Consider the following 27,995-nt stretch of genomic DNA (forward strand, 5'->3'; position numbering starts at 1 on the left):
GGCAGTTTGCTTATTCAGAAGAAGATGAAGACGATGATACAAACGTAAAGGCTGGTGCGTCTTTCCGTCACCGTCCGTGGAACAGAGGATGATAATAGACCTGAGATGAAGATGGTGATGATGGTGGTGGTAGAGAGAGGGAAGGAAAAAGTCAGAAATGATGGAGACTGAGTGGGGCTATGGTTAAAAGGGCCCTTTCATCCAACACAAAAGGCTAAAGCAAACAGGCCCATAATGGAGAGAATTTGAAGTCACTCTAAATCTTTCTTCTACTACTTTTTCCTTGGAGTGTGCTCTGATGTTAGGTGAAGTCTGTAGACCAGAGAGAGAGAGAGAGAGAGAGAGAGAGAGATTCCAAAGGGCCAACTTTTTCCCTCAAAGCTTATAAAATTTTTAATGGGTAGCCCCCCTTCTTCGATTTCCTGTTCTTCTTCTTCTTCTTCCTCCTCCTGCTGCTCTCTCTCTCTCTCTCTCTGTTTTGTGTGAGTCCAACTCATTTGCTTTGTAAGCACATGTGTCTTTTACTTGCGATCGTATTTGATTATTAATTACCTACGTATACTGAAATTTTTGGGGGCGGGGGGAGAGAGGGGAGGTCGGTGACTCGGTGCTCACATTGGATTGAATCGCGTGCAGAGCATTAATTGCGTCTGTCTCTCTGTCTTTCTCTCTCTCTCCCTCCCGAGTCCCGAGTCCCTCTCTAAGCTCTCTTTTCCTTCTCTTTACTACCAGAATTTTCTACTCTTCCTTTTGCAAAGATTAATAGTATAGCAGGTAGTCCGAGACAGATTTTTTGCTCAAGAATGCAAGGATTGGGGTTGGGACCTTTGAGTGCTTCGTCATCAGCATCAGCAGCAGCATCAGCAACAACAGCAGCATCAGCAGTCCAAAGGTGCATCTCTCTCTCTCTCTGACTCTGACTCTGTTTCTCTCTCTCTTTCTCTCTCTCTCTCTCTCTCTGACTCTGACTCTGTTTCTCTCTCTCTTTCTCTGAGTGCACAATGTTTTCACTTTTACCTCATGAGTCATTATCTTACATTCCTTACACAACATGCTACATACCCATGCCACAATTTTTGGGAACGTGTGCTTTTCTCTTGCTCTCCTTATCATTACCAACTCAAGTGTTTCCCCTCCCCTCATGTGTGCATGTGCCATTCTTTTATCGCGCCCCCTCCAATTAGACCCGACAAATCTTCTTACTACCACCATGCATTAGAATTATGCAATCACCCACTTATTGGTTGTTTTCTTTCTTTTTGTGATTAGCAATGCTGTATGTAGTAGATTAGTGGTAATCTCATGTTAACTCCAGCACTTTTAGCATGGTCAGAATAGGTAAAGGGATGCTTCCCAGGATCTGACCATCCCCTAACAATGCATCAGGTCGTTTACCCTGGGGGGAGGCATTCATAATTCAGCCATCTCTGTACGACCCAAATCCTCAAGTCTGATCTCGTGCTCTCTCTCTTCTGGTTCTCACATGCATGATTATTCCAGTCACTGATTCTCCGTGTTCCACCATCTAATGGGTTAACTTTCTGTTTCGTCTTCAATTATTTATCCCCATGTTTAGATGTTGATGTCGCCATGTCTTCTGCTCCAGAGAAGAAATCCATTTCACATGACCACAAGACTCACTGGGTGAAATGGCCACATTTAGAGACCCACTGGCAACCTCAGCACATTGATGTACATCATCGAACAATGAAGAAAGCAGATAATCGATCCCACTCTTGGTGGTGGGACAGCCACATCAGTCCCAAGAACTCGAAATGGCTTCAAGAAAATCTTTCAGGTGTGCTAACCTTTGCAACCAGCTCGAGAACTTTGATAAGGTTACATATCATCTTAACAGAATGTTTTGGATGTTTCCTTTTCCAGAGATGGACACAAAAGTGAATGCTATGTTGAAGATCATAGAGGAGGATGCAGATTCTTTTGCTCAGCGTGCAGAGATGTATTATCGACGAAGACCCGAGTTGATTAACCTGGTCGAAGAATTTTACAGGACATATCGGGCTCTGGTTGAGCGCTATAATTTTCTCACCCGGGAGATCCGTCAAAACATAGCCCCAGCTCTTCAGGCTCAGCTAGGGGTCTCCCCTGAATCTGCACAGAACTCGCCTATTGATCTCCATCAGAGGCGTGGAATTGATGGGTTTGACATCATTAGTCCTTCCTATTCCTATCCAGGAGCATCTGAGTTTGATGATGACAACCAGTCTGAGGTCTCAACAAGGTCCTGGAAGGGACACATGGACGAAGAGGAGACCTCACCATTGGGTTCAAGAGTGAACCTTGAGTCCCGCTCTTTTGCATTCAGGCCCAAGTTTCTCAGCTTGGAAGAAGAGACTTTCGAGAAAGGCTCACAGGGTGCTGTGGATGTTGACATCACCCAACTTCAGAAGGACCTTCGGCGCCTACAAGATGAAAACAAAACTCTTGCAGCCAAGGCCTCGGAGGATGTCTCCAATCTGAAGAATCTTCACCTAGAGCTTTCCAGTTTGCAATCCAGAATGAGGAGTCTTGAGGCAGAAGACAAGCTGACCAAGAAAAGATTGAAGTCAGTCCTTGAGCAGGAGCAGAAGCTTGAAGCTGAAAATCTGAAGCTAAGCCATGCTCTAATCACTGCAAAGGAAGAGAAAACAGAGATTGTAGAATTGCGCAGCAGGGAGATTGAGAAAAGCACTGCAGCGGGTAGGAAAATTGAAGAGTTGGGACATGAAGCAGCCTCTTTGAAGCAAGAGCTGTTAAGTGCTCAGTTGCAGGTGGCGGTAGGGTTAGAGAAGGTCAAAAGATGTGACGAAGAGAATTTGAAGCTGCAACAGCGTCTGGCCAGTTTACTGGAGGAGAAAGAAAAAGACTCCCTGGCTCAGAAGGAAACCTTCAAAGAGCAGATACAGGAACTGCAGGAGAGGTTCTTTAGCTTGGAGGAAGAGAATGCCAAGCTAAAAGAACGGATTTCGCAAGGGGCAGTTGAGGTGAAGAGGCTTGAAGACCAGCTTATGGAGCTGACAAGTGGCAAGGAAAGCTTGGAACAAGTGTTGTCTGATCTGCGCAGACAGATTGAATTACTTGAAAATGAAAGGTTTGCTGCTGTCTTAAAAAGCCAAGACTTAGAAAAGGAGCTAGAGGTATCTCAGAAGGACAGGCAAAGCTTGTCTGATCAAAATCTGTGGAATACTGGCCAGATTATCAAGCTGGAGGGTATGATTGAAGAACTGCAGATAAAATGCTCTGGGCTTGAAACTGAAAATGTAAGGTGTTCAAATCTCATTACAAAGCTTGAATCAGACACCGAGGAGCTGCAGAAGTTGAGGGATAGACTGATAGCTCAGTGTGAAGACTGTGAAGGCAGATGCAAAGCACTGCAAGTGTCTGAATCTCAGCTAAAGGATGAACTTGTAGTGCAATCTTCTGAGATTACTACTCTTCACAACCAAAAAGTTGCAGTGGAAGCCATTGCTGCAACTACATGCTCACAGGTTCAAGAACTTCAGGAAAAACTGTTGGCAATTTCTTCAGAGAAGGAAGTGCTGGCGTGTGATTTTGAGAGGGTTTCAAACCAGGCGAAGGAGAGTGAGGCTTATTGTATGGAAATGGAGTGGAAAAGTGAGCAGAGTTTGGAAGAAAATATTAAGTGCAAGCAAGACCTAGCAGCCCTGACTGTTTACATGAAAGAGTTGGAAGATAAATTGTCTCATCTCATGCATGTAAAGACTGATCTAGAAAAAGAAGAGTCTGAATCTCAGCAGGCATTCTCAGAGTTGAAAGAGAAGCATGCCCAGCTTGGGATAGCATTGTCCCTTGAGTCCTCTCTCTCTAAGGATCTGAAAGATAAACTGTCAGACCTGGAAAGTGAAAGAAACATGTTGGTGGTTGACATACAGGAGGTGCAGCAGAAGCTTATTCATCTGCAGGAGGAGAAAGATCTATTGTCCAACCAGTACACACAATGTCAGGCAGACTATCAGATTGCAGTAGGTGCCCTCAGAAGAGCTGAAGAGAATCTCACTCTGTGCATGTCAGAATTAACAGAATTCCATACTACTACAGCTACCAAGAGAGAGGAGCTTGAGAATGAGATAGAGTCACAAAAGAAAGAACTTGCAAAGTTGCATGCTGAAAACAGATCACTTGTACAAGAAAATGCAGATTGTGCCAGGAGGCTTGCTAATACTGAAGAAAAGGTTCATGATTTGGAACCAAAACTCTCTAAGTCATTAGCAACGAATACAGCTATGGAAATTGAATTATCAGATGCAGCTAAACATGTTGAATCCCTCAGATCTGAGCTCTTACTCGTGGGCAATGAGAAGGCAATCCTTGCAGAGGAATTTGCTTTGAAGACAGCCCAAATACTTGCTTTAAAGGAGCAAATCACTAGTTTGGAAGGAAAGGAGAAAGTCCTTAACAAGGATTTGGAAAAAAGCTTAGACAGAATCAAGGGTCTTCAGATAGAAGTGGAGAGATTGAAACAGGAGGTGTCTGATTTGAAAGGACAAAACTCAGCTCTTACTCATGAACAGGCGAGTTTTCAAACAGAGAATCTCAACATGAAGGAAAGAATTCAAAATATTGAGGATGAGCTCAGCCACGTTGCAGAAGAGAAACAGGTCCTCATCAAAGAGATAACTTCTCATACAGAGTGTTCCAAGAAGCTGGAGGTGGAACTAAAGGACCTGGAACACAACAAAGATGTTCTGCAAAGCCAAATTGATGCATTGCAGAAGCAGTTTGCAAGCGCTGATTTTGAATGCACGTCTTTGAGAGAAGAGAATAGGACACTTGTCCTAAAACTTGCTGACATTGAAGCAAGTCTATTAAATCTGGAACCTCAGCTTTCTCAATCACAATTAGAAAACACAGCTCTAGGAAGGGAAGTATCAGAGAAGGCGAATACAATTGAAGCTTTGGAAGCTCAGATCTTAGACTTGCAGAAAGAAAAAGCTGCTCTTTATCAGGAGATTAGTGCTAAGTTAGAGCATTCGGCAGCTTTGCAGGAGCAGATTCATGCCTCTAAGGAACAGGAGAGAATCTTTCAAGCACAGCTGCAGCAAAGGTCTGATGTAGTTCAGAGTTTGGAGACAGAAGTAGCAAGGTTGCAATCTGCTGCCTCCAAAGCTGAAGAAGAGAAAATGTCACTAGCACATGAGCAGAAGAGAAGCTTGGATGAGAGTCTCTTGGTGCAAAAGACTGTTGAAAACCTGAAAGAACAGCTAAGCCATATTACTGAAGAGAAAGCAACTCTTGTGAGAGAAATGACCACCCACTTGGAGGTCTGCCAAAACATGGAAATAAGCATCAAGAATCTAAAGAATGACAAAGCCTTGTTGGAGAAGAATTTACTGCATGCAGTCTCCCTAGAGGATCAGCTTAGGGAAGAGAGAAAGAATCTGCAGAAGGAAAAGGAACAACTCTCCAAGGCTTTCGACTCTGAAGTTCAGAGCAAGATGGAGGACTTACAGAAGCTACAGATTTTATTGAACTGCGCACTGAAGGAACAAGATGCATTGACAGACTCACTGAACACAAGGACTGATGAGAAGGATACATTAGAAGTTAAGTATGCAGATCTAGAGGTGGAGCTGAGGAAAAGTAAGCAGCTGGCAATGGATAATGCAGAGAAGCTCGAAGCAGACATCAGGCAGCTGCAGCAGACAACTGTTGTGCTTGAAAGTGACCTTGACACCAAGATTAAGGAAATGAACATGTTGCAAGAACGTGTGTGGATTTTGCAATCAGGAAAGAATGAAGTTGAAGAAAAGCTGCAAATGGATGACAAACAGATTGCAGGTCTGGAGAATGAAGTGAAGATGCTTAAAGAGGCTCTTTCCATTTCTCAAGGTGAGAATGAACGAATGGATAAGCTGTTAGGGCATTCAGTGTCTGAGCATAAGGATATCCAGAAAGCTTTAACAGAGACCAAAGAGGAACTCGAGAAACAAGTATCAGGCTACAAGCTGGAACTGGAACAGATGGTCATCAGTATGAGGGAACAAGAGCAAGGTCTCTGCAAGATGCAAGATGAGAAAAAGACACTCTCCAAGTTGCTGGCTGCTTCCCAACAAGAGCTGGACTCCCTACAAGGAGAGTGTTCACGTTTACAACAGACCGGTGATTTACATCTCCAGGAGAAAGATGAGTATATTCAGAAACTGCACAAACAGCTTCATGCTTTGGAGGGTGAGAAGTCTGTGCTGCAAGACACTCTGCAGAAACTACAAAATGATTGGAATTTTGCAGAGGAACATTTCAAAGTGGAGCTTTCTAAGTTGAAGTCTGAGAACTTGAGACATGAACAGGATTGCATGCTTCAGCAGGAACTTGCCAGCACACTGAAAAATGGAATGGACAGTCTGCAGTCTGAGATGACATCCTTGCAGGAATATAACACAGTAAGTGCAAGCCGAATCTCTGACTTGGAGAGACAGCTGACAGACCTTCAGGATCACAGTGAAAAGGTCAGGGTAAAGCTTGAACTGAAGGATAGAGAGCTGTTAGATCTTTCAGTCAAAGGAGAGCAGCTGCAACTATCTTTACTTTCCAAGGAACAAGGGATTGCAGATTTAAAAGTGCATCTAGAGTGCTGTGATAAATCCAAGGAGAAGTTAGCTGAAGATTATAGGCAACTTCAGGATGAGGAATTGAATTTGAAGAGCCAGATATCTGCAGATGCTACATTGGTTGCTGAACTGAAAGAAGCTATCTCCAATCTGGAGAAAGGCAACGCTGCTTTGGCTAAAGATCTGGCTGTGGAGGTTGAGCTTGGCTTGAAGATGCAGGATGAAATGAAAATTGTAAAGGAAATTAATGAACAGATTGAGCAGAAGTTACAACTTGAGAGTGCAGAAAATCAACAATTGCGAGCTGACATAAAAGTGTGGCAGGAAGTGCAGATTCCAGAGCTTGAAAGCAAACTTACTAAGTTGCAGACCGAGAACAATGCAATACAGATGTCCCAAGAGAGAGGTGCTGCAGAAGCTGTGTTGTTTGAAAAGCATGTGAAGGATCTAAAAGATGAGGTTTCCAGTTTACAGAAGGAAAATGGCAAGCTACTCCAAGAGCTTGCTTCTCAATCTGACAGGCTCGCAAAGATACAGCAAAGTTTTGAGACAGAGACCACAAACCAAGGTGAAAGGATTAGTTTGCAAGAAGATCAAGAAAGGAAATTGCAGCAGCTTCTGGCGAAAACCATAGAGGAAAATGAAGGTCTGAGAGCATCGATTCACACTTACATTGAGCAAAATTTAGAATCACAGAATCAGGTGAATGACCTGCAGTCACAAATTGATGAACAGCATCGGGTTCTTGAAAGGCATAAAACCATTGTTTCTGAGACGGAAGGGCTGCACAGGAAACTCGAAGTTGCAAAAGAAGAGATTAGCTCCTTGAAAGAGCAGATATCTTCCAAAGATGCTGTGGCATCAGAGCTTCAAAATGAGATTGCCAACCTCCAGAATAAGGATGGTGCTCTGAAGGAGGCTGTGGAATTGCTAAACTCTAAATTGACAGATGCAAAGGTGGTAATCAATCGTTTGCAAAACACAATAGTCTCCACATCAAGTCAACTGGAACATCAGAGCAAGCTTGTGCTGCAGATGCTGATAAGCATTGAAGATGTCTATAGTATGATAGCAAAGAATCGAATCAAGGCTGTTCCTTCTTCTGAAAATGAGTGTCTCAGTCATGTGCTGCAGTGTCAGCCAGTTCAGGAAGGAACTATGACAGAATCTACCAATCTGGAAGGTTCAGTGCAGATAACTGAAGCGTCTGTCAATGGTGATAGCAATAACACTGCAGAGTTGCTTCCTCCACAAGGGACCCCTGAGGATCCAGTGTTGCAGGAGTTCACGTCTACCAGCATGCCAGCAGTGAAAGAAACTTTGGAAACTGCCATTATTGACAGAATAGGTAAACTTCAGAAGCTCAAGGTAGACATTTGGGGCCTGCTTGAGGAGAACGAGTCTGTAAAAAGCCAGTCTTTGACAGCATGGACAGAATATAATCTGGTTGAGAACTCATCAAAAGAGTTGAATGAACAGCTATCTCACCTGCAAGCAGAAAATGGGCGTCTGAGCCTGTATGTGAAATCATGTAATGCACAGATTGACATACTACAGGAAGAAGCAATTATCTGGAAGGGTAACAATGAGGAACTCCATGAAGAGCTCGGAAATGCAGATTGTGAAATAAAGAAATTGCAAGGCATGCTCTCTGATTTGCAGAGGGAGGGAACAGAGGTTTTGATGCTGTTGAAGGGAAGACTAGTAGTTTTGCAGGACGAGATAATGGGACTGGTTGATGTGCAGAAGCAGATGAAATGGAAGAAAGATACTGAAGCCCTAATGCATTCAGATCATGAAAACAGCTTGTCCATCATGGAACAAAGAGTGGGACTTAGTGGATTAGAGACAACTGCATCACAGAGTGATCTCAAAAATTTATCAACTGAGAAGGTAGAATGGCAAGAGGAAATACCAGAGCTAGAAATGGGAAATAAATACGTTTTAGCTGAATTGCACTCCAGACTCCAAGAAACAGATATGGTCTTTGAAGCTCTGGAACTCTTGAAAAAAGAGTTGCTGCATTCTGGAAAATATCTTGATGAGAAAGAGCTAATGGTCCTTGAACCAGTGAAGGAGCTTGAGGAACAAAATATGGAGACAGATTCCAAGAAAAGTGATAAACACATGGAGCTAACAGTGGGACAGTTGCGCTACCATATCAACCTGCAGACACGCCTGCATCAGGCCCTTGTGGACGAGAAGTTGGAACAAGAATTGGTAGAGCTCAAGGAAGGTCGTAAGCAGCTTCAAGAGGAGTTGCAGGCTCAGGTAGAGCAGGTGCAACGAATGGAAGAAGAACTTCAAAGGTTGCAGAAACTACTGGAAGATGGGGACAAGGCCAATGGTTCTGAGAATGGAATTCTGGATCGAAAACAGCACCAAAAATGGCAACAGAAGAAGGAGAAATTAGTGGAAAGAGTCTCCGAACTGCAGGAGAATCTGGTCTTGCAAAGGCAGCACATCGTCCGACTGCAGGCCGACTATGCGGCTGGAGCACTGCAGGAAGAGCCTGTTACTAAGAGCTTAGAAGAGCAAGTCCTTGTCCTTGTGAGCAAGGAAAGTGCCCCTAGCATGGAAGGGTGGGATGAGGAGCAGGTAAACAGGCTCAGCAAAGAAATGGAAAGGATCAAGACTCTGGATCGAAGACATTCACTGGAGCTGCAAACAATGGGTCAGGAACTGTCGAAAGTAGGCTCGCTCATTCAGACTACCCAGCATCAGCTCCTGATTGAAGAGGATGAGCAAGAAGATGATGACAAAGATGGCAAAACAGAAGCTGCTTCACTGGGAGCTGCTTCAAGCAACATCAGTAGCTACCAGTTCCCTTTGAAGCCTAGAGGATTTGATTTCACCTGGTTACTACTTCTATTTAGCCCAGATAAAAAATCTCGCATGGGAAGAAGTAAAAGCAGCAAGCCTTGGATTTCTCCCCCCGTCTTTTTGAGGTCAATGCGTAGCAGCAGTAGCAGTCGCACTGTTCTGGCCAAGCCATTTAGAAAGACTGTAGGGTGCTGTGCTTGTGTGAGCAGCACAAACAGGCCTGACTATGATGAGTGACATGTAGAGGTTGCCCTACTAAGGGTTGGAACTAAGCAGAGGGTGCAGAGGGATGGAGGATCAGTCACATGTAGAGGTTGCCCTACTAAGGGTTGGAACTAAGCAGAGGGTGCAGAGGGATGGAGGATCAGTCATGTACATCAGAGTTGACACCAGAGATGCAATGCCCCTGCTGCATGTTAATCAGCTGGTGGTTAGTGCAGGATCATTCCTACTCAATTGAAACAAAGAGAGGATGCAATAGCATCTCTCTGATATTCCTCTCTTTTCTTCAATTGTAGGTTCACTGGTGTCTTTTATATCCTCTGGATCTCAATTGTAGTTGCCTTCAATTGGAGGTCCACTAGTTTCTTTTACACCCTCTTGATCTTATCTGCAATTTGCATCAGAAGTCTGCAAATGGTCCCCCTGGCCAAGCCTGCAAGGGATCCTATCCTTGTCCATGGTAGCTTGTTTCACTGCTCAAAATTAGAGCAGACTTGACTTCATTTGTTGTGCCTCCACCTGAATCAAAGTTCATGTTGCCAGCATTGCAACCCCAAATGTATAATCCTATCTTGAAAGCATGTATCTTGTTTGTATGTGGAACAAAAGTACATCTATCTGATGGTCCTTAGTACATGGAATAAAAGTATATTGTTATGATACCAAATTAATTAAGGTATTCTATCCATGTCTCGGTTCAAGAAAGTAATCATGGCTGTATTTTCCCAGCCTTAAAGAGTTGAAAAATAGGACTATTGTGTTGCTGGTCTTAAATAGTTGAAAAATAGGACTTGGACGTACTTCTCACCAGCAAGTCTCTTGCTATTAGTTCCAAATCACCAACACTAGCATGCTCACATTGTCTTGTAGGTTTCAGCCCCATTAACCCTCTCCACTAGTTATCTAGCCCCCAACGACTGCTGCTACATAGCCTACAAATGTCGCCTAGCTTTCTATTGGTGATCATCTTTAGGTGATTATATTGTTGAATTTACAAGTTGTAGCCCCAACAATTGCTATGTTTTGGTTTTGAACATGTTGCCCTTCCACTTCCAGCATCCTGATTTACATTTACGTGTTTTCAACACTTTTCTTCATTTACCTTTGCTCCGACTAGTGGTTACTATACTCAAGATTCAACTTGAGTGGATGACATGCATCGACACCTCTCTCATTGCACTCACACAAGAGCACTAGCTATTGGACACCTTGGTCCTTGAGTATTTTGTACATTCTCTCTTGCAACATTGATTCATTCACTTCAAAGTTCTCTTTCTTGTGCATTTGTGTTTGTGCTTTTGCACTTGTTGCGTTATTGTTTGAGTTATTGTGTTTTAGCGATATTTGTCACATTTTGAGTTTTGTTTGTGCAAATCATAGCATTTCTTCACATGCTATTAGAGTTGGTGCTCTTTCAAAGAGTATCATGTGGCTATCATGGAGAGCTTGGCTTTGTGTAAGATACATGAATGCCACATGTCTAATTCACAATGGCTCAAATGATTCCATCTTTACATCCTCTGATGTTTCTTCAGCTACTCCTTTAATGGAAGTTATGAGGAGATATAGTGGTCTTGATTTGGAGGACAACACTCTTAATTTTTCTTGTAGGGATCCCTCGCAGTGAGGCCCAACTCTTCTTTGTCTCATGCTCCTTTACAAGACATCTCAGTTGGAGTGACAGGTGAGCGGACGGTGGAAGCATGATTGGAAGCAAGAAGAGTGCAAGAGCTATGGAGGTTCAAACAAGAAGAGAGAGATCAATGTGTAGGAACTCCAACCGTCACAATGTGTGACCTATCTTTCCTTATTCTATTTATTTACAAGGTATCTCAGTTGGATGATAGGTGAGTACAAGGTGGAAGCATGAGCGGAAGCAAGAAGAGTGTAAAAGCTATGGAGATTCAAGCAAGAAGTGAGAGATTAGTGTGTAGGAACTCCAACAGTCACAATGTGTGACTTGCCTTTCCTTATTCTCCTTATTGCTAAAAGAATAAAGAATAAATAATAAAGTGATAGTGATGGGTACCCATCACATGCAGTGTATAGGTATACAAGCTTGTATATAAGTAAATGTAGACAACTAGGCACATGTGGCCTTTAACTCCCAAAAACCTTCCACTTAAAAGCAAATGTGCTTTAGTGAGGAGTGAAAGAAAAAAAGGAGAAAAAGTACAACATGTACATATAGTACAACAGGATGAGAAAAGACATCATCTCATCTTATGTCCATCATCTTCCTAAAAGGAAGGCATAACATTCCATTAGAAGACTTAAGCAGATTTGAAGGATTCTTATTTATAGGTATCTTGACAAGCTCAATGGACTTGTCCTCTACTACCTCCTTGATATAGTGATAGTGCATCTCAATGTGCTTTGTCTTCGCATGGAAGATTAGATTATGGGCCAACTAAATGATACTCATCGACTCCAAATGTAGTGTAGGAGTCATAGTCGTACCAAGATCTATAATTAGACAGCCTAACCATAAGGCCTTCTTGCAAGCCTCAATGACGGCAATACACTCAACCTCTGTAGTTGACATGACTATGTATTTTTGCACCATAGACATCTAAGAAATAGAACCTCCAGCATAGGCAAAGACATACCTAGAGGTGGACTTCCTAATGTTTGCATGTCTTGCATAAATTAAGTTAGTGTAATTCATGACTCATGTATCCTAGCTACCATATTAAATGCACGTATCTATAGCATCTTAAGGAATCTCATAATACCCTACACAACATTCCAATGTCACCTGCCAAGTATAGCCATATATAACGTGCCACAACTCCCACAATAAATGCTATGTCAGGGTGAGTAGCTATCATGTCATACATCAAACTACTAACTGCAGATGCATATGAAATCTTGGCTATCTCAGCTTGCTCATTATCTAATTGTAGATGATCGGCCTAACTAAACTTCACATGAGAAGGTAAAGGACAACCAATAGGCTTACCATCTTGCATATGGAATCGCTCAAGTAGTCTGCGTGTGTACTCCTGGTACAAGTAGAGAAGTCCCTTTCAGCAATTGCACATAATGCATAAAGCAAGTATATGTGAGGTTTGTCTTATATTCTTTATCTCAAAGCTCTTCTTGAATAGATTCTTTAAAGTGTCTAGCTTAGTATGATCACTCTTAGCTATAACCATCATGGGCCTTCTTTATGTGTAGATAGGGACCCATATCACTATGGGAATACCTCTGTGAATGCATAAAAGTATCAAACTTATGGTATTACTCCCTACGTGCCTGCCTACAAAGATTCTTCTTTAATTTGCACACTAGGCATTTCCTACCTCTTTTCATAAAGCCCTTAGGCTGTTGCATATATATATATATCCTCATGCAAGTCCCCATGTAAGAAAGTTGACTTAATATACATCTGATAAAGATCCAAATGCAATTGAGTAACCAAGGCCAAGACCAAGCATAGGGTAGTTATCTTGACCACATGAGAGAATATCTCATCAAGATCAACTCCTTTTTCCTGCTTAAAACCCTTAGCAAACAATCTAGATGTATATGACATTGGCTTAGGGTAACTAGGGGTACTCTTCAACTTGTACATTCACTTGCATGGCAATTTACGATTTCCATTAGACAACAATACTAAATCCCATGTATGGTTCTTCTATATTGAATCGAATTTAGGTTGAATATCCCTCTCCCAAGAATGAGAATCATCTTTGCACATAGCCTCCTCACAGTAGGTAAGTGATTGAGTAGAGTCTATCACCATGACATAATCTATAGAGGGCTCATAATGATTAGGAGGATATGAAGCTCTAGCGAAGAGTCTCAAAACTGGTTGTGGGTTTTCCTCTCTATCCAACATCATGATCTTGCATAACAGGCAGATCATGGGCTACCAAATCATCAACAATTGCACTAGGCTATCTCATTGGGATTGGTTGTACTATAATAGGAGGCTCCCCCTCAAAGATCACCCTATGTATCTCAATCATATGCTCTAGAATTCATATGGATTTTATCCTCACGAAAGACAACATCATGGTGGCTATGGATAACCTTTTGAGCTTGCGGATCCCAAAGACAATAGCCCATCTTACTTGCATCCCCATATCTAAGAAATATGGATTTAAAAGACTTCGAATACAACTTATTGTGCTTGTCTTTGGGAATATGGCAGAAAGCCTCATATTCAAAGACTCGCAAGTATGCATATGAGGGCCATACCTTGTCCATAACTCTACCACCAAGAGCAGTGCACAAAGATCTATTAATGAGATGCACGATAGTAAAAACTATCTCAGCCTAAAAGTGCCACGGTAAGCTTGCTAACTAAGCATACTATGGAGTGTTTCTTGAATAGTTCTATTCATGTACTCTACAATACCATTTTGGGGTGAGGTATATGGGGTGGTCAATTGACGCTTAATACCCCTCTCATCACATAGTTGCTTAAAACTCTTAGATACATATCCATTCCCATTGTCAGACCATAGATATTTCAGTCTACACATAGATTGATTCTCAACCATTGTGAGAAAGCATTGAGATATTGGCAAAAACATCTGATTTCTACTTAATGGGATATGCTCAAACCTTATACCCAAAATCATATTTGAATGTAACAAAATACTTTGCTCCACCCAAGGATTGACAAGGCATGAGGCCACAAATATCAGAGTGCACAAGAGCTAAAGGCTCACCCATATGTGTAGAACTAGGCTTCTTATGCAAATTACAAGTTTGTTAACCATAAAGACAATGATCACATGAATCAAAATAAGAGTAATCCAAGGGTAGGAGATAATGCAAGTAGGCTAATACTTTCATTTCTTTCAAAGACATATGCCCAAGGCAATGATGCTATATTACAAACCCAGAAATAAGCAAAGGGTAGAGGTTGCCAACCTTGGCATCTCTAGCAAAAATAAGATTGCCACGGGTGATCTTCCATGACAAAAAAATGATACCTATTATCATCAAAATGTCTATTTAAAATAATGTTTTTCGTTAAAGTCAGGACATGATGTACATCATGAAGCACAAATGGAGCACCAATATCAAATTGCACTTGAATATTACCTATGCCATGATATCCAATGCATTGTCATCTCCTAGTCTAACTAAACCTGTAACAATATTGTAGCTATGAAACCAATGGTGATGAAGGGTAACATGAAAGGAAGCCCCTAAATCAAGAAGCCAACACTGAGAAGAAGTAGACACGCATTGGTTAACTGAGTGGCATCAAGAGATGAAGCTGCAAGAATATAGTCATAAGAATTGTACTCGAATGTATTTATCTTCTTTATCTTCACATTGGACTTAGGTACAATCTCAATGGACATTGAATTTTCTTGTATTTTTTCTTTTCTTTCTCAGAGCATTTATTATTGTGCATTTTATGGCAATGTGGCCTAATGTGACCTTGTTATCCACAATAATTACATGTTAAAGAGGATTTATGATTGCAAGACTTACTATGGGATTGCCCACGAGACTGGGACTTGCCCTTGTTGGGTTGTGAGTCTCTACCATAGGTATTATTGCCATTTCCACCATTTTTGCCTCTAACAATTAGTGCATAAGAAGTGTGGATTGCATCAATATTCTTCTTTTTTACTTCTTTGGTCTCAGTAGAGCACTGTCTACATCATTACATTTAAAACTACCCTCAAGGAGATTAGCACTCATTGCAATATGAAACGTATTCCATGATTTAGGTAGCATGGCAAGTAAGAACAAAGACTTTATGTTATCTTCAAGCTTGATGTCTTGCGAGATAAGCTAGTTGAAATAGTAGCATGAAACTCATTCAAATGAGTAGACATAGGGGTGGTCTCCTTCATACGAAGGTCCACAAGCTTCTTCAACCAATACAACAAAAGTACACGACTCTGCTTGTCATAAAGTTCAAGGATCTTCTTCCATAACTCATATGCACGACCCTTAGTAGAGATAACATTGAAGTACACTTGCTTAGACAAAGACAATATGATAGTGGACTTTCATAAGTCATCAAGCTAATCCCAATCTTCTTTGTCCCAACCTTCTAGCTTTATGCCCAAGTTTGTCTTCAATGGCCCAACTTGCTTCTTCTATACCAGGACTTGACATATTTGCATCTTCCAATATTAGAAGTTATTACAATTAAGCTTTTCAAAGTTGAAAATAGCACAATCGGGATGATGTATGAGAATACTTGACATAATGATTACAAATGACATCAAAGTACAAGAGTGCACGTTGTTGTAATTACAACAAAACATCCCCAAAATTGAGCCAAAAGGGCAGGGAAGGAGGATGGGAATAAAAGAGGGTATAATTGTCCACAAACAATAGGCCATACAGTGCTCAAACAAGGCATTTGCACTCTACTATTTCTTTTTCATCATTTTTTTCTATAAAATTACAACAAATGTCCATACATCAATAGACAAATGACCAATAGAGTAAGCTTCCCATAGCTAGGAATATCCGAGAAGCAATGGGGATATATAGAATGCAATGGGTAGTGTAGCAACCAAGTACCAAGAACTATCAAAGCATACATAGTGTTAGATACATAGATGTATACAACCAATTTGTGTCAATCATCCACCATTGGCAACCCACTCACATTGATAGGTACAGGGTATCCAAAGGCTTAAGAGCAAATCAACCCACAAGAGTCAATATTTGCAAGAATACTATATGCATATATCAACTAAGCATGTACATGAGCAAGAGACTCCCATTGTGTCTAAAGAACCAAGTTTTGCACGAAAAAATATGAGTGTCTCCCATTGAAAGTGAATCTGAGACATCCAAGAGCCAAGCAAAGCTCAATACATAATGCTCATAACATTCTAGTGCCTAATGCCATGAATCAATACGTCTAGGAGTATATACTTGCAACAATTCTTCAAACCTGTAAATAGGAAACCACAAGAAAACAAGCTCAAAATTAAGGCTTAAAGCTCAACATAAGCATCTTCGAGTGTAATCAAAAGGCCTTTCTCGAGCATTGATACATCTAGGCATAAATGCTTGTCCCATAAATATCAATAGAGCATTAAACTAGTCAAATACTCACCCTTATAGTACATAGTAGGTTTGGCCTGAAAAATAGTGAACAATAAGTCTATCTTGGATACAATAAACCTCAAGTCTATCCTCAATGCAATGAATAGTAGGTCTCTCTGCAACATAGTGATCAACATGCCTGTCTTGCAACACAATGAAAGTAGGTTTGGCTTGCATAGAGTGAATACTAGGTCAAAACAATAGGTTAGAGCGGGATTTTAAGCCTAGAAAAGAGCTAGAAATGTGCCAAATTTTCACTCCAACCTTCCTTAGTATGTTTTTAGCTAGATGCCACCCCTAGGAAGACAAGGCAATACCCCTGACCCGTCCCTAAGAACCTACCAAGCCCTCGCAAGGCAATGATTAACTGCTCTTAAGATTTATATTCTTTTCCTTTTCTATTTGAGGAGTTAGAACCCTTTTTCACACACCTTTGTATTTTCATATTTCAAGTATATTCCAATTTTTCTCTTATTCTTTTTATTTTGGCAGGCTTCTCTAACTGGCTCACTACTAACAAAAGCTCCTGGAAACAGTTCCCTAGTAGGCCAACATAATAGGGTCACTAGGACTACATTCTAAAACAATTCTTAGAATGCCTGACAATGTCTTGATAAGAGACAAACAAATGCTCAGACCTCCCTCAAACACACCTAACCTAACCCTGGGACTTCATGCCTTGATTGTTGGTCCCCAACAAGCAAAAAATTTCCCACAAGTACATAAACACATATAGCATAGAGTGGAAGTACTCATAAAGGAAAAATATCACCTGGACTTGCCCACAAAAAGCTTTTGTGCAACAAGAGTCTTCCCTAGGTTTTGCTGAATTTGTATAGCACAACACTAAAACAAAACCATTAACTACACCTGCTATCGTGATGCCATGTGGACACAGTGTGAAAAAGCATGGAATGCATCATCATCTGACTTTCTTATTGATCAAGAGAGTCAATGTGATATGAGTCATTAGTACTAGTGTGAGTGGCATGGATTATCCAAAAATACTAGAATTTTGGATAATTTTAGTATATTTGTTGATATTATTTATTGTAAAAATTCAAAAAAGTTAGAAAAGCTTCTAGATTAGGATGGCATGCAAAAAGAAAGTTTCTTTTTCAGCCAGTTATGGGATTTTTCATAAAAAAGATAGATTGGTGAAATCGCATGCTTTGCAATAATTGTTGACAGGCTAAAAACTGCAGTTTGAACTGGAAGAGGAAGAAGAAATGATCTGGGAGATCCGTGAGCAGGTGTCTTGGGGTTTCATTCCCCTTCCAAAGCCAACGGAGCCAATAGATTTGGGTTTCGAGCATCAGAGAAGAAGCTATTATTTTTGATGCACGAAGGAGCTCAAGGAGAACTAATGCTTGGAGAGTGCTTCTAAGTAGTGCCAGACAAGGGATTCTAGGTTTTGACAATACATATTGATTCGATTCATTGTGCTTTGTCTTTATCGTGTTTACCTCTTGTGTATTCTTTGTCTTGATATATTGATTGTTAGGAGCACTCACGATGAGCTAGATGTCTTGAAAAGTTAGCTCAAGAAGAGTTTTGAGATGAATGACATGGGACAGGCCTCAAATATTCTTGGGATACACATCATGCATGATGGGGGTTCCTTTACTTATTGCAAAAGGAATATATCCAAAAGGTCCTTGAGCAGTTTTATATGTAGGATATAAGCCTTTTGTCCATCCTTTACCTTCTCATGTGAAGGTTAGTTAAGTTGATTGTTCATAATTTGATGTGTAGAAGGCCAAGATGGCTAAGATCCCTTATGCATTTGTAGTGGACAATTTTTACTTGTCCTAACATTGCATTTTCAATGGGAGTTGTGGAAAGCTATATGGCTATACCTGGTAGGTGGCATTGGGATGCCGTGAAGGGTATCATGATGCACCTTACATACACTACAAATACGTGTATATGTTATGGTAGCCAATATATAAAAGTCATGGGTTATACTGACTCTAATTATGCAAGACATGCAGATGGTCTCTTTGTTGAACATCTTTATATAGTTTATGGCTTGGTTGATAAAATAGTTAGTGACTGGGATCCTTAGTTCATTGACCATTTCTAGCAAACAATTTTCCAACGGTTGAAAACTTGATTTTCCATGACATCCTTAGAACATCTTGAAATTAATGGATAGATTGAAAGGATAAATTAGACCATGGAGGATAAGATATGTGCATATGTCTCCCATAGACAATCTGATTGGGAGCATTATATTCCTTAAATTAGGTTTGCTTATAATAGTGCTAAGCATTCGACTATTGGTTATAGCCAATTTATGCTTGTGTATGGTTATGAACAGAAAAAATTGATTTCCATAGAGCTTAGGGGGGATGAAAATTCGTCCATAGTAAATTTTCTCCACAAAATGTTAGAGATGATGCAGATTGCTAGGAAAAGCATTAAAATGGCCTTGCATCATGCCACATTTTATGCTAATCAACATCGTACTCCTTGAGAGCTATGGGAGGGCATGTGGGTTTACTATAAAGCCCCAAAGGACTTTAATTCAATGACTATCAAAAAGTGCTATAACTTTTATTCAAGGTATTGTGGTTCATTCTAGATTACCAAGAAGATAAGTAGTGTATCTTATGAGATGGACTTACTGATGCCAGGAAGCATATTCCACAGTGGATTTTGTGAGACCAGGGTGGATTTCGTGAGTTTTTTATTCCACGGTGGATTTCTGAGGTTTTGCGGTGGATTCCGTAAAACTATATTTATTTGTCGGGGCTCATACACAAGGTGGATTCCTTGTGTGAGAAGTTGATGGGGATGCCTGTCCTTTTAGGGCGTCATGTTAATTTAATGTGCACGTGGGTGACTCCACAGCAGGTGATTTCACAAAATACATATTTAAATTAGTGGATGTTTATGAGTTTAGAGTGCACTTGTATTAAATTAAGGTTAGGTAAGATTTTCAATCTATTTATTTATTTTGTAGCTGAAGACTACTAGGTATCCACTATTGTTTGTTTATTTTATTTATAAACAATTGTGAATGCTTCAGTTGATGTGTAGAGCAGACAGCAATGGCTTTGGGTAGCACTGGATGTTAGCGTAAGTTCAAGCGTAAATTTCATTATTAAAATTATTACTCTATTTGTAAGTTATAAGTTTAAACTTCTTTAGTAATAATTAGATCATTGTCTTTAGTACTATTAATTAATTTATTTTTTAATATATATTATTTTAAAATATGAGATTTAAGATATGCTTTTATTGAAATAAGATATCTTTATGGAATACTTGTTATTTTCTTAATGTACTTAAGTTTAGAAGGCTTTTCTAGCTTTCTTTATAAAAGCAACAGGATCGTGCGCAAAATAGGAGAACTGGGTGAAAACTTTGTTTTTTTGTTTCTTCCTCATACGGAATCAGAATTCAGAGCTTCAAGAGTCATTTTGGGAGTTTTGATACACTTCGGATGCGATGATAATGTCAAAACGTCAAGATTCAGAGCACAACCTAACTGTAGCATGTTACAGGATACCTCTTGACTCTTAAAACTCTGTATTTCAATTGATATTTGCACTTTCTTTGTAATTATATATAAGATATGCATGCAAATATCCATGTAAAACTATAATATATAATTAAGGATAGCAAACCATAGCTTTTGCCATGGGGGAGGTTGGGCCTAATCGTGTGTTTTTCTCTTGTCTATCTCAATCTATTGAGTTATTCAAATCCTCTTATGTATTATAATATTGTTTGTATTTAATAGTTGAGATGTTTGATTTATTACATTTTTCCACTAAATTCTTTGTTTATGATTGAAATTTGATTTGCTAGATTTGCCACGTATTCTGCTTTGTAGCACTTACCTTTGGAAATCATTGCTCACCTTCTGTTCCATGTGAGTCATTTAAAAGACTAATTGGAACAAGGTGAATTAATTGTTCCGATTGAGGAAGTCCCACAACTTAAGAATACTACTTGATATGTTCCACTCAAGCTCGAGGGGGGAAGTGTTATGTCCTAGGACATTTGGATGGGTACTAGTGGCATTGGTGAGAGTGGTCATGAAGTAACTTAGTGGGAATGCACTAAGGCCACTTTGAGGTTTAGGAGGCAAGTCCTATTTATAGGACTCAAGACCCTACTATGCACATTCATTGTGTGATCGCCACTCTTGGACTCTTGGCCCATTGGTCAATGCATTTGTACATCAGGATGGTGTGGATTGGTAGTATGGGACTCAATCCTTGGTTCCCATGAGGGACACTATCCAAGTGGCACTTGCCGCATGTGCATTCTCATCATGTAGCATTACTCTATACATCTCATTGTGTAGAGTACCCATGAAAAAATCCTAAGTTGTTTCCATTGGTGGTTCTTCTACAACCTTACCACCACATCTATATACTTCTCCATAATTTTCTTTGTCATTGACACCCTTGAGTGGGTTAGGATAGCTTTAGTGTTTTGTGAAGTTTGTATGGAGAAACCTGTGAATTTTCTCTTTTAAACCATAAAGATACTGTCTTTTGCTTTTGTGGAAAGTTGAAGCAAACACCATGTTCATGGTTCCATAGGATGGATGAGTTCCTTCAAACTCATGGATTTTGTTTTACCCCTTATGGTCCCAACCTGTATATATTAAAACAATTTTAGAGGGGGTTAGGCATATCTTATTATATGTTGATGATATGCTGATCATGGACTCTTATGACCATTCTAGATATAAAGGCCAAGCCCTATTCTACATTTGAGATGAATGATCTCAATTAATATCCTATTTTTTGGGCACGGAGGTGGTTTGACATGGGGATGAGATCTTTATATGTTAGTAGGAATGCATCCTTTAGTTTAGTGGATCAATAGTGCAACAAATAGATACGACATATTGCCACACTCTTGATCCTATAGTGAAGCTTTTTAAGGATCCTCACGGTTAGCACTTTGAGAAGAATAGATATTAGTCTATGGTAGGGGAACTTCTTTGGTTAAATCACACTAGGCTAACTTGTTCATTATTAGTTTCATTCCTTAGTTGGTATGTCAATGCACAAAAAATGTCTCATTGCTGAGTCGATATCTTAATGCACTAAGGTTAAAACATTCTTAGCTATAGAAATTGGAGTATATGTGCTAAGTGGTCAGTAGGATGGGTTAGGAATATACTTTGAGATTTGCCCCAAAGTGACCATCACGCATCATATTTGCACAATGGATCCATACGTATGTATGAGGTGATTAGGCATAGCCATGGTAGTCGTATGTGTAGCCCAAGGAGGATGGGTAGGCACATGATAAGGAAAAGGTGAAAGTCCCTATGTCTAAGTGGTCCCATGCAATGTGTGAAGATGCATCATAAGCAGAGGATGAATATCCCTGCATTGGAGTGGTTGTGGGAAGATGTCCAAAGAGAGTTAAGGGGAGACTCAACACAATCATCCTAGGAGAGGCATGCATGCTCATTTGCAAGTATGTATAAGGCATGGAGTGGACAGGTGACATCCCTGATAATGGAGTACTAAGCTGCAAAGTGGCATGTACCTATGAGTAGCTAACATGTAGAACTAAAAATGCAAATGGACTGGGAACCAACAATCTGCCATTTGCGTATGATTTTGTGTTGGTGGTTCTTGTGCCTTGAGAATTGATATGGTCCTTTCTGCTAGATGACTTTTCATGCCTCCAAGGATGGGACTTTACATTTACATTTTGTGCAAGGTAGCATCTGCATTGATGATAGTTATGCCATCCGCATTCATTGTAAAGGAGAGTTTTAGGCGTCTGAGAGATGGACATGGTAGTATCTTCACATTGGTAGTGTTTAATGTGCTAGGTCTTACCTTTGACCTACCCTCATAAAACCCTCTAGGACCCGCAAAAATCTCAACACATTCTTCTTGCAATATGGGTTGCAGCCACAGCCTTGCCGATGACAACATTGAAATCCTAGGGTGAAGGTTAAGATGACCCTCTCTTAGGTTAAGATAACCCTCTCTTAGGAGCTCGCTTCGTTATGTCCATATTGGTATCAAGAACATCGTTTTCATCAAAATCCGAAAGATGATATGGATTATGTTCCACGGATTCCCCATAAAAGTATTCGCAAAGTCCAACAAGTGATCCCAATCTAACACCGGAGAGCCATCCAACTGATTGGCGACTTGGGCGTAAGACAACGAACCACCAGCCCCACGCATGGGATCATCCACAGTACGCTTGCAGTGTTTGATGACCAGCTTAGAATGTGTAGTTTCAGAGTGTTGCACCATCTCCTCTTCATCCATATCCGAACCCAAAGTTACCAATGATTGATCCAGAAAAGCTGTGTCCAGTTCTGCCATAGAGACAAGGTCACGACACTGCAACCGGTAGTCAGTGTAGATCACGTCAGTCAGGGCGGCATATAGGCAGGTCACATCAGTGCAATAGATCGTCAGTGTAACTAGGCAGGTTGCGTCATCAGTCAAATCACATCAGATGTGCAATCACTGCAATAGGACGTTAGTGCAAGGCAGGTCGTTTGCCACTAAAAGCTGACGTGACCTAGTTGCACTTCACTATGCTTCTCTCTCTCTCTCTCTCTCTCTCCCAACGTCTCATTCTTGTGTTTCAGTACATGCAGCCATTGTTGCATCATTGCACTGTAACATTTTATCAGAGCACTAGCAGGTTGCTATTGCGTGAGCTCTGAAGATCTAATGAAGAGTACTAGTGCAGTGAAGGAGCAGCGTCTCGATATAAACTGCGCAGCTGTGGACAAAAAGGCGGCCTAGGCCTGCGTTTTGCCAGGAGGCGGCTTGTAGACATGTGCCCAATAGGAAATCAACAATAAGAGTATTGGAGAATCTGCAATTTCAGGAAAAAGAAGGGTAGATTTTGTGTTTTCACTGCCTATGGTGATGAAGATGACCTTGTTGAAAGGAGCGTGGACATGGATTTCTAGGCCTAAATTTGGCTGCAAGGTCCCCATCCTACTTGAACCACGCCCAATCAGCTAGATGGCAACAACTTTAACATATGGAAGGTTATGATGGAGGTTACCTTGGAGCCATGCAATTTGGTGGTGATGGTGACCGAGTAGACTCGACGACTCTCTGAAGGTCAAGGATTCAACTTCTCTTTCTTCATCTGAGGAAGGAGCCTCGGGCATTGGGATAGGTTGAATGTGGTGGTGCCTTCACATCGAAGGTGCTGGATGTGACCTATTAACAATAAAATGATCCACAACTTGGCATTACTTATGGAGATTCCTTGATTTTTTAAGGGTGGGTATAATATCACCAAACACGTGTGGTGGTGTGCCATGGGTAGGAAGAGCATGACATTTTTTTAGGTCGTGAGTCTTTCCCACTATCTCCTATCTTCTCATATCTAGACTGAAATGTGGCATTCTTGTTTTGGTCACCTCAACCATGAGGATCTTGAGAAAGTGACTCATGGACACAAGCTTGATCATGGCTTGTTAGAGGTTGGGCTGAGGTAGACACCATGTGTTCATACATTACAGGAAGTTGTAGTGAGGCTCTAGCCTTGGTAAAGTGTCTGGGAAGGCTAAAGTTCCATTGGACTTAGTACACAGATTTATGTGGCTCATGCATTAGAAATCCCTAAAAGGAGCATGTATTTCATGCTAATTGTTGATGATTATTTTTCTGTATTATAAGTCACACGCATTCTCCCAAAGTGGTGAATGGCGACTCTTTAAAGAAATGCAATTTGAACAGAAGTTAAAGATAGTTAGGGTAGATGAAGGTAAGGAGTTTACTTCCCATGATATGTCTGAATTCCATACAAATGAAGAATGAGATGAGAAACATAATGGAATGAAGAAACACAATTGACAAAAGAATGAATGACATAAGGTTGCAACAATCAAACTTAGCATATGCTTCATAGTGTCAATGTGGGTGCTAGATGGAGATAGAGGTGATGAGGAGGTCTATCATATAAGATGATGAGAGAGAGAGAGAGAGAGAGAGAGAGAGAGAGAGAGAGAGAGAGAGAGAGAGAGAGAGAGAGAGAGAGAGAGAGAGAGAGAGAGAGAGAGAGAGAGAGAGAGAGAGAGAGAGAGAGACGAAGAAGAGATAGTAAAGAAGATAGAATAGGAGGGCAAGATAGAAGATTTGTGGATTGTGTGCTTGAGATTGGACATGAATCATGAATTGAGGGACATGATTCCAAGTTGGCATTACACCTTGAAGAAGATATGGGATGAATACATTGTTTTGCAAGTATTTTCAAAGGATTGTTTGATATTGTTATTGTGTATGTGACCATAATTACATGAAGGAACTAGTTTTAATGGTTAATTAAGGTTTTTTTTTTGCATATCAAATATAAATGTGTTAGTATCATTAAATAACTTAAAAAAACCCATGAAAGTAGGAGGGAGAGATACCTAATGGGTCCATCCTATGGGTGGGTGGTCTCAGACATGAGCTAAGAGTCTTCCTTCAAGGCATTAGATTTAAGAAGTGGCAAAATGTATGATTTCCTAATGCTCTATCGTAAATCTTGATCAATGCCATTTCAAGGAAACAGTCTGGAGACTATACCCTATGGGTAGAGGGGTCGATGCATATTGCTCCCTCTCATTTTTCACTCATTATGAACCAAGTGTAGCATTTATCTACTTTAGATTGAGTTGACTTGCAAATGTAGTTGCTCAAGGATAAGCTAATAGGTGACTTTATCATGCAACAAATTAGGAACTCAGATTCAGGTTTATTCTTATGGGTTATGATTGGAACTTTTTGTTGTAGAGTGGACTCGAGAATGCCTAGGTGACAAGCCCTGTGTTATTCTAAAAAGTATTGGTGGGAAGCGTTGCTTAGAAAAAAGTATCTCGATGGACCATTAAATTGTGCCATTGAGTGCTCCTCAGTGTTGGGCACATACATGGTGGAACATGACCCTACACAAGATATGTGAGTGGAGCTAGGTGAGTGCTAATAGGGTGGAGGTGAAAAGGGTTTTTCATCCTTAATTGGTTGGCATTGATCGTATGGGCCTCCCTTCCATGTTGAGCAAACAGGGGGACCCATACTAATATCTATCATGAGTTGTTTATCCCTCTCCTCTTCTCCACCTACCTCCCCTTTCTCCTCTCACTACCTTACCTCCCCTATTTTTCACACCTTTCCCATCTTCACCACCCCTATCCCCTTCCCCTACCTCCACCTTTTTCCATTTCAACTACAAATCCCACCATCCCCATCCGCTCTTTCCACCTTCTTCCATTTCAACCACAAATCCCATCATCCCCAACCTCTCTTTCCACCTTCATCTCTACTCTCCACCTCATCTTTCCACACCCCATCTTTCCACCATAAGCTCTTAATTCTCCCACCATAACCACCACCTCTTCCCCTTGCCATTGCAACCACTACCTCATTAACATTGCAAATCACTATCTAACTCCCAATGCAAGAGGAAAAGCCATTGACAAAAACAAGGAAGGAAGAAAATAACAGGACCACCACTCGATCAAATTTACTCCATATTTTATTCATGCTTTTTGAATCTCTTAAGTGTAGCATCTGTGATGCCTATGGATGATTTATAATGGAAAAAATAATTATTAGTGTGAATGAGAGTGAGGAAGGTAGTGGCATTCAAGGACTTGGTTGCCATAAGAATTTGTTGCATTTTGATGAACTTTCTAGAATTGTATTTTAGCCATACCTATCAATTGTCTACTTATTAATTCTCAACTTTTCAACTATCAAACTTTCAAATTTATCAACTTCAACTTCTCAATTCTCACATTGTCAACTTGGTGCGCAGATCGGTCGCTGTATGCTCACGTAGTGAATCCCGGAAGGTCCCCAAGAACAATGAACTCTACTTTTTGCACAAGTTACAAGGTAAAAAGCATGAACGACAAGAGCAAGAGACCAGTTGGGTTCAATCTCCCCCCATGCCTTGTGTGAGCGCTCCACAAAGCATGTATTTTATGTATATTTCTTCTTCATGCTCAATAATAGCCCAATTTATAAAAATATATCAAGCTTTTAGCTTTTGAGTTTGCTTTTTACAAAAATAGGAATAAAGCTAATGGACGGTGCCCAAAGAGTCTGGCACGCCCAATACAATGTCCAAATAGAAATAACATATCCATGCGCATAGGCGCATACAAAATAATAATAAATAATCGATGCCTCAATAGACATGACAAAATATAGGCATGGCGCTTATCAAAATATAATCCATAGGTCGAATACTCGCTAAACTCCAATGCTTTCCTCCGCCACTGCTGCTATCTCTACACATCAACTGAAGCATTCACAATTGTTAGTAAAATAATAAACTCATAAACATTTATTAATTTAATATGTATTTTGCAGAATCACCCGCTATGGAATCACCCATGTACACACTAAATTAATAAAACGCCCGAAAAGGACAGGCGTCCCCATCAACTTCTCACACAAAGAATCCACTTTGTGTATGAGCCCCGGTCATCAAAGTTTACGGAATCCACCGTAAAACCTCACGGAATCCACCGTGGCACGGAATCCACCGTGAAATATGCCTCCTGGCATCATACCCCCGAGGTGGGATAGCAATTGACCTCAATTGCTATTAGCTCAATGTGGAGCTAACAGAGTGGGGAAAGCATTTAAGTCTCTAGCGTGCATCCATTGTGCTTCCTCTACAGGATGGTTCTTAAATTTTACTAGATATCTAGAATACCTTCGGCCAGTTCTAGTGGTCATAAAGTCAGTGTCTATGATAACTTCTGGTTCAAGTATTTCAGTCTCTTCCTCTAATAAAGGTGGGTTTTCATAAACAGGGTGGACAGGTAATTGGCCTCTAAATGGTCTCAATAAACTAATGCGAAATGTATTGTGAATTTTCCAATGAGATGGCAATTCTAACTTGAATGCATTGTCATTAACTTTATGAATGATTCTAAATGGTTCATAGAATCTAGGAGCTAGTTTGACAACTGGATGTCTATCTACACTTTGCAGTCTACGTTTTTCTATTCTCAGCGAAACATAATCATCAACTTTGAAATTCATGGCTTGTCTTTTCTTGTTGGCTTGTTTAGTATATGATTGCTGGGCTTTAGCAATCATATCTTTAACTTCATCAAATATACTATTATGCATACTAGCAATATCATCAGCACTTTGAATTCTATTAGACAAAGATGCAACAAGTGTAGATAATCTATATCCATAAATGACTTCAAACGGTGCTTTCTTTGTAGATGTGTGCGGTGTATTGTTATATGCAAACTGTAATAAATGAAAATTAGTGTCCCATGTCTGAGGTTTAGAGATAGTATATGCACGTAAAAGATCTAGAATGGTGCTGTTTGTGGCTTCTGTTTGTCCATTAGTT

At 40.5% G+C, this 27,995-nt stretch overlaps 1 protein-coding gene across 3 annotated transcripts; it reads left to right on the plus strand.

Annotated features, from left to right (window-relative positions):
• Positions 1–303: 303 nt before the first annotated feature.
• Positions 304–10,297, plus strand: LOC148027683 (uncharacterized). 3 transcript variants are annotated; one of them, XM_087689372.1, is made up of 3 exons: positions 304–892; positions 1,607–1,798; positions 1,885–10,297. In XM_087689372.1, the coding sequence occupies exons 2-3, from the start codon at positions 1,708–1,710 to the stop codon at positions 9,627–9,629; spliced, it is 7,836 nt and encodes a 2,611-aa protein (XP_087545498.1). In that variant the 5' UTR covers positions 304–892; positions 1,607–1,707; the 3' UTR covers positions 9,630–10,297. The 3 variants fall into 3 exon arrangements, with proteins under 3 accessions (XP_087545498.1, XP_087545499.1, XP_087545497.1); XM_087689373.1 differs by lacking the exon at positions 304–892 and adding an exon at positions 1,112–1,429; XM_087689371.1 differs by lacking the exon at positions 304–892 and having other exon boundaries at positions 1,112–1,798.
• The last annotated feature ends 17,698 nt before the right edge of the window (positions 10,298–27,995 follow it).

The sequence above is a fragment of the Lygodium microphyllum genome, chromosome 12, assembly GCF_053477565.2.
Source record: "Lygodium microphyllum isolate KBCC chromosome 12, Lygodium_microphyllum_v1.1.10, whole genome shotgun sequence".
Classification (NCBI taxonomy): Eukaryota; Viridiplantae; Streptophyta; class Polypodiopsida; order Schizaeales; family Lygodiaceae; genus Lygodium; species Lygodium microphyllum.